Source organism: Cydia splendana, chromosome 15, assembly GCF_910591565.1.
Source record: "Cydia splendana chromosome 15, ilCydSple1.2, whole genome shotgun sequence".
NCBI lineage: Eukaryota > Metazoa > Arthropoda > Insecta > Lepidoptera > Tortricidae > Cydia > Cydia splendana.
This window is the reverse complement of record NC_085974.1, coordinates 2696180-2703772: the sequence shown is the minus strand read 5'-3', so window position 1 is coordinate 2703772 and position 7593 is coordinate 2696180. Positions and strand designations below refer to the sequence as shown.

The 7593-nt window shown below is 35.8% G+C and overlaps 1 protein-coding gene across 1 annotated transcript; it reads right to left on the bottom strand.

Moving 5' to 3' along the window:
• Window positions 1-67: 67 nt before the first annotated feature.
• LOC134797398 (recQ-mediated genome instability protein 1-like) lies at window positions 68-4830 on the bottom strand. Its single transcript, XM_063769620.1, has 7 exons — window positions 4657-4830; window positions 4380-4576; window positions 3483-3579; window positions 3033-3145; window positions 2292-2432; window positions 1403-2073; window positions 68-733 (listed from the first exon to the last, which is right to left on the bottom strand). Exons 1-7 carry the CDS (start codon window positions 4737-4739, stop codon window positions 590-592), a joined length of 1446 nt encoding a protein of 481 aa, XP_063625690.1. The 5' UTR covers window positions 4740-4830; the 3' UTR covers window positions 68-589.
• Window positions 4831-7593: the final 2763 nt, after the last annotated feature.

Sequence of the window (7593 nt, the reverse complement as noted above, 5' to 3'; positions counted from 1 at the left end):
TATATAATTCATGGCTAAGAACAGGCTATGTAAATATCACTTGGTGGTCAAATATTCTGGGTTCAAACCTCGATTGTGTTGTATCATTATAGAGCAGAAAAGGCCGTTCCCGATTTTTTTAACCTTTTGAACGCCACAGACGGCAATTGACGTCAACGCAAAATCGTGACAACGACGCCAAAGACGGCATTTGACGTCGATCGTTATTTGATGAAAATCTGAAAAACACCCCACTTGGTTGGCATTATTTTATTCACAAAATTAAATTTTACCCCCGTGGCGCCGGCAAATGGATGCGCCGTTTGCCGTCCAAAAGGTTAAAAAGATGACTAAAATTCGGTCCTATGGTGTATATGGTATATGGTGTAAAGAACTATTTGACCAATTTTGCAGCTATAATATATTTGATGCTAAGGGCTCATTTAGACGGCGCGCGAACTCGTGTACGATTTTAGTTACACTGCGGACCATTGAGGTGACATCTATTCAGCCGACCGATCAAATAACTCACATGCGAGTTCTCGCACCGTCTAAATGAGCCCTAACTGTACAAAGACACAAGAGGATAATTTATATTGCTGCATGTATGCTATAAGTTCGTCTTCCTTTTCTTCAGCAAGTCCAGGTGTGATCCATCGAATGGTGTAAGGCACGTTATTTTGGGCACTTCCAGCATAGTTAACTCTATAATGCAGTATAACACCTGTAGAGCTTCCTTGGCCTTTTGGAGAGCCTGTGAACAAATAAATATTCATATGATTTCTTTAACCCTTTTCAGCCGCACCAATCTACAAGGTTTTCTCAAAAAATCCAAATTTATAATTCCAATTTATCTAGCTTTGATCATTCATTTTGAACTTAGACCACATTTCCCGAAAGTGCAATCTAATTTGAACCTTAAATAGGAATGCTAAAGTTGCAATTCTATTGGCGCGTATGTGGTCGATAAATCGTACTATGCCTGGAAAAGGGTTAACATACTTCATTTACTAAACACAGGAAAATAAAAGTAAGTTCAAGAAGTATACAATGTGGTAATAATCTAATACTTCACATATTAGTACTTTTAAAAACTATATTTCCATAGACAGTGTTGGGCGGGAAAATATATACTTTCTTTTTAAATTTGCTAATAAAAAATAGATTTTGTAACTGTGAAAATGTCGGCATAGGATAGAGACGACTTACGAATATTTTAAGTTCATACCAAGTTTAAATATTTTTTTTTATAACTAGATTGAAAAAAAAAAGGACATATTTTCCCGCCAAAAAGTAAAAAGTACATGTGACAGGCCTCCTCTGTGTTTCATACTCGTATTTGTCTATTGCGAAACTTATCCAGTGACCTATGTAGGTACAAGGTTTAGCAAAACGGGCGATAATATATAAAACTAAAATTTACCATGACAGCCTTCTGTTTCAGCTGCGGATTCGTCGCCATCTGTTTCTTCAACTGATTCATCTCCTGCGGCGTATACCCGACCAACTTAGACAACACATTATTAGTGAAATCAACATCCAAACTCCCCGTGCCATCGACAATAGTACACCTCAAACTCCATCCTTCTTTACCCACAGACAATTTCGACAACAGCTTCATTATCTGTGCTTTCACTCTGAATACTCTCCCAGCTTTCTCTATCTCTCTCATCTCGTTTATCAGTTTTAAATACGTAAATGGTTCAGATGATATCTGGACAGGATTGTCTGTATCAAATTTAGATTCTAACTCTCTCAAATAATCTTCGTCTTCGACGAATAAATCGTTGTCGTCTGGGTAATCATCGACCCTATTTATGGTACTAATAGGGTCTATTTTTAATTTCTTCTCAGGTTTGTTATTATCGTCAGTTAATGATCGTTTATTAGTTAATTGCGCTTCTATGGCTGCTAGTTGGTCTATGTCGATGTCATCGTCGGCGAAGTTGGCTTGTTGGACGCTAGTGACTATGGCTACGGGTCGGGGTGGGTCAAATGTTTCGAATTGTTGGTCGCGGGCTGGTGGCATTTCGGAGTGGGGCAGGGGTATGTCGGCGATTCGGTGGACCGTTGTGTTCAGATCTGCAGCGGTGCCTGAAAAGGAATAAAGGTCACTTTTTGTGGCAGTGTTGAACGGACCTAAACTGACTTAATTCTTTTAAGGGGGTTGTTAACCCTAAATTGTAGTTATAATATGGATGCACGACCACTGACATGACACACGCCATGTCATCCCACTGCCGTGCAAAAATCATCCGAATCATAATTATTGACTTTTTTATCAGTGTTTTTGATAAAAGAATATATTGTACCTTGAGTCATAGGCAAACCAAGTTTGCTGGACAGCAAGCCAGCCAAGGAGTTGGGAACAGCGATCTCCTGCACTTCACCTCCAAGCAGCTCTATCGAGCTCTCCGTGAGCAACAGGACTCCACGGCGACTTTCTATTGGACCTGGAAATATCGGCATCCACATTCAAAATAAGGTGTGTATTCCCGGGCGTACAGATGCATAATCGTTTTCCATCGTATTTTCTCGGCAACATTCGTATTTGTCATACTCCTTTAGTCAACCTTAGTACCGAGACTGACTGAAATAGCAAGACACGTTCGTACGTTACCGTGAAAAAACAATGGAAAATAATATTACGAACCAGTGGTACTTTAATAATGCCTAAATTGAAGAATGAAGTATCTATTCGTAACGAATGTTTGTTCATCATGCTAACTCAGTGTTACAGTGTAACAGTTTTTGTGTAAAGCTTGGTTAGAAGTAGGTAAAGTGTTGGTTATTTCTTTGACTATAGTCTGTATCTTTAGGTATTTAAATAAAAGCAAACAAACAATTTGTTATTACATTTGTTGGTTAACCAACCAAATACAAAACCGCCTGGATTAGTCACTGAATGACCTGACTTTAACCTACATTATTTGATCATGTAATTTTTTCATATACCCTCAACGGGCTTAAGGAGCCAGTTGAGGGTAGATTTTGTTTACTTTTATTTAAATACCTAAAGATACAGAGTATAGGTACCCATTTTTTGAACTTACCTTTAATGAGAACTTTACACCCTGGAGTGATGTCGCAACTGAGGTTCCTCATGGGTCTGTACTCTATTGCTGATATTTCTTGAACACCATCAGTGAGATATAACTTTATCATTCTGAAAGAGGAACACATATGAATGTATGAATAAACTTTATTGTACAGATGAAGTCAAAGAAATGTTACTTTTGCACCTTACTCCTTTGTAATAAGGCGAAAAATGCAAACATATCTTTAGAAACACAGTTACAGAGTGAATTAAATACAACAAAGGCGAACTTATCCATGTATGGGATCTATGTTTATCAAGCATATTTAATGTAATATAAAATAAGCTATACTTTACTCTAATAATAGAGAAAAAAAGGCAATTTATTTCATTTTTATTTTCACTTTAACCTACTAAAAAAATAATAAAATGTATTAATATTTTATACATGACTTAACCTACTTACCTATGGTTTGGCACTTTATCTTCAAACTTTGTAGTGGCTTCTAAGTTTTCTGTGTTTACTTTCTGGAGTTTCATATACTGCTGATATGCAGGTGTGCCTGAAAATGCGTAGATTGTTTTTTTGTTTTACTGGTTGACAAGGAAGCATCTGTTTTGCCAATTTACTTAAAATTCTCGTCAAATCAGCACATTTTTGCCATATCAGCTTTATATCTAAGAAGTACAGTCAGCTGTAGAAGAAGCAGAGTGTGTGAGGCAAAATAATGTGAAAAAAAAAACTATTACATGTACAGTTGATGTCAACGATATGTTTACACTTTTGCACCTTACTTATTTGTAATAAGGCGAAAAATGTAAACATATCTTTGACATTGACTGTACCATAATATCGAACACCTCAACACCTCAACTGCTTAGCTACTTCTGCTACTGACTGCACTTGATGTGGGCATAAATTAACTTGCAAGACAAAGTATGTAAGGGGGGCACCAAGATCTCAGGAATCAATTTAATCTGATGGACAACCCAGATGCTTAGGGCATCCAAATGCTTTGATCAGGCACTGAAGGTTTGTCTGGGTTACTGACCTATCTGGATCATGAGCAATACACTTAATACTTTCAAGAACCTGGTTGTTGGGTTGATTTTGTATTGGAAATAGGGCGCTTGGCACTAAAAGTGTTAAATGACCATTTACCTTGTTGCAATAAGGTTTTCATTTTCAAATACCTAGTTAGGTAACTGTGTCACCAATGGTTATCACACTTAACTAATAGATACAGTAGTGGGAAAGGTACTTCTATTGTAATTCTGACTGGCAAATATGTGCTAGGGTTGTGTTTCTGTATGTTTGTTAATATTGTAAATACATGGCTGATAAAAGGACTGGCTATATTACCTATATCCACGGCGGCGTTGATTTGCAATGCGAACCTCCCATTTAGCACGGTTTTCTGCTGACTCTTCAAATTAGCAGGCAAAGACCCCGGACATATCTCTTTTAGGTCGTTCAATAGCCATTGCTCTTTAGCCAGATTCTGTATATCCGACTCGCTGTAATTGTTGCTGCCATCCTCAGTCAAATACTCAACACATCTGTAATAAACATTTTAATCAGAAATTTTGACTAAAAGAACAATAAACAATGATATGTTCGGGTTTAATGGAAAGATTACCCGGTCAACCATTCATCTTCAACACGCATAAAATTAGATGCTAGGAAATTCCGTACGGAATTTATTAAATTACTTGATGACATTTTAAAACCAAAATGTACATATTATTTATTTCTAAATATAAAAATACAACAATATTTCATCTCATGCACTCCCTCTATTTACGAATTCATGTGTCAGATTTGACAATGACTTCCGTCACATAGTAAAAAAATTCAGTATTTTTGAGTAAAATTTTAACACGTTCAAAATGATTTCAACTTTTTTTTTTTTTTTTTTTTTTTCTATTATGGCTTTTGGAACGTTAGCCAATGTCAAGTTGTGAAGGTATTCAAAGTTAGGGAAACAAGGAATTAGGAAATACGGATAAGACGAAAATTTGGAAAGGAAAGGATTGGATTTACTGTAATATATATAATTATAATATTATAAACTATATTTTTATATCATTCTTTTCTAAAAATACTGATATGATTTCATAAATATCATACGAGTTGCTAAATAACAAACAAATTATGGATGTAGGAAATGGGATGCGTAATGATTCAAGGCTGGAAAGGAAATCAGACCGATCATGAAGAGAGCATGCAAAGAAAATATGGTTCAGATCCTCGTAGTCACCACAAGGACAATGAGGATCCGGCTTTTTATTTATTCTGTATAAATGCTCCGGGGAACAAACATGCCCCAGGCGCATTCTACACAAAACAGAAGTTACAGTTTTCGAAAAAAACATTTTGTTAAACCATGGTTTCCTTGGAATTGACGGCTGAATATGCCTATAATGTTCACCTTTTGAGGTTTCCTTATTCCAAATCCCATTCCAATCCTCATACAAATAAACTTTTGATAAATTTATTAAGTCATGACAATAATTATGGTATGGCACAATGTCTCCCACGTGAATAGCCTCATTTGCCAATTGGTCAGCTCTTTCATTCCCAGGAATGCCCACATGGCTTGGTACCCAAGCCAACACGACAGCACAACTCTTCTGTAAACATTTATATAAAAGATTTCTAATATTAAAGACAACTGGAGACTGTTTATGAGACTTAAATGGGAATCTCGTTATGGCTTCTAAAGCACTGCGAGAGTCTGAAAAAATTATGGTTTTTGGTATCTTCAGCATAAGTATATATTCTATAGCTTTAAGTAAACCATAACATTCACCAGTGTAGACGGAAGTTTCAGGTGGCAGTTTGATAAGTTGTAATCCTTTGTATTGTGAATGGAAAATTCCAACACCAACGCAACTCCTATCGCCATGTTTGGAGGCGTCTGTATATAAACAGTGCCAATCAGCCCATTCAATATTAAGAAAATTCATAAATTCCATTTTTGGATTAATATCATTTTTAGATAACCCTATGTTAAATCTAATATCTGGATCTGTAATGAGACTGTTGTAATCATGTTGATATAAAGGCAGAGTCGCGTTTCTGTAAGTGGGTGCTTCTAAAGCTTGATATTTTTTAAAACTCTTAACAAGGCAAGGAGAATCCTTATGGGACCAATAATTACAGGTTCCGACCAGATCAGCTAATTGCTTTAATTTTAAAAGCAATGGATGAGAATCCAGTTGCAGAGTACGGAAAAAGAATTTATCACAGAGAAACTGTCTTCTAAACGTAAGAGGTGGATCACAGCATTCTACTTGTAAGCAACTTATTGGACTCGATTTCATTGCACCTATAACCAATCTTAAAGCCTTAGACTGAATAGTATCAATTTTTTTGATAGCTTTAACATTTCCAGGGTGTAGAAGAAAAGTGCCATAATCTAAAACACTTCTAATCAAAGCGTTGTATAGCAATCTCATAGTAAAAGGGTGAGCCCCCCACCAGACTCCTGTCAGACATCTTAAAATGTTCAGATTTCGTTCACATCTTAATGCAATATATTCAAAATGAGGAATTCCAGTAAGTTTACGGTCCAGTATAACTCCCAACAATTTTACATTATCTTTAATTACTAATGGAATACTATTGCAATTTATGTTAATAGGTGGAATAGTTTGCTTTCGTGAAAAAACTACAACAGAACTTTTAGACGGCGAAAGATCTAATCCATTATTATTCAACCAATTATTTAAGGCACCCAAAGATGATGATAATACTTTACTAATGTTTTCTAAAGATCGCCCAGAAACATATAAGAGCAAATCGTCGGCATATTGAAGAACATTTACCTGCCCTTCAACAGAAAGTTCCAAATCATAAGTATAAATGTTGTATAGTAAAGGACTCAAGACAGATCCTTGTGGCAGGCCCTTCCAAACTGTTCTTTTAATGACTTCATTTCCTGACTGATCCAATGAATACTTTATATACCTTTCATGCAACATATTTATTATAAAATTAATCAAAAAGTTGGGAACATCTAGTTGAATTAATTTATTTTTTAAGATTGAAATGTTGACGTTGTCGTACGCAGCATTTATATCTAGAAAGGCAGCAACTAAAAAGTCATTTCTAGAGAAACTTATTCTGATATCTGTGGTAAAAATGCTTAAACTGTCAAGAGTACATTTACCTTTCCTAAAACCAAATTGATTACAAGATAAAAGTTTATTATGTTCTAGAAACCATTCCAATCGAATTTTTACTAAGTGCTCGGCAACTTTAGCTAGTACAGTTGATAAAGCTATCGGTCTATAAGATGTGGGATCTAAATTGGGTTTATTCGGCTTCTGTATTAAAATCAATGTTTGAGTCCTCCACTCTTTAGGAACAGAGCCTGTTATCATAACATTGTTAATCAAAGAAAGGAAGTAACAAAGACTGTTATCGTCAAGTTTTGACAAGAAAGAGTAGGGAATCCCGTCTTCACCGGGTGCGGAGTCTTTAGTTGATGAAAGTACTCCTTTCAGTTCAAAAAGTGAAAAAGGGGAATTTAAAACATCTTCAGAATTATTATTAGATAACATGAGTGGCC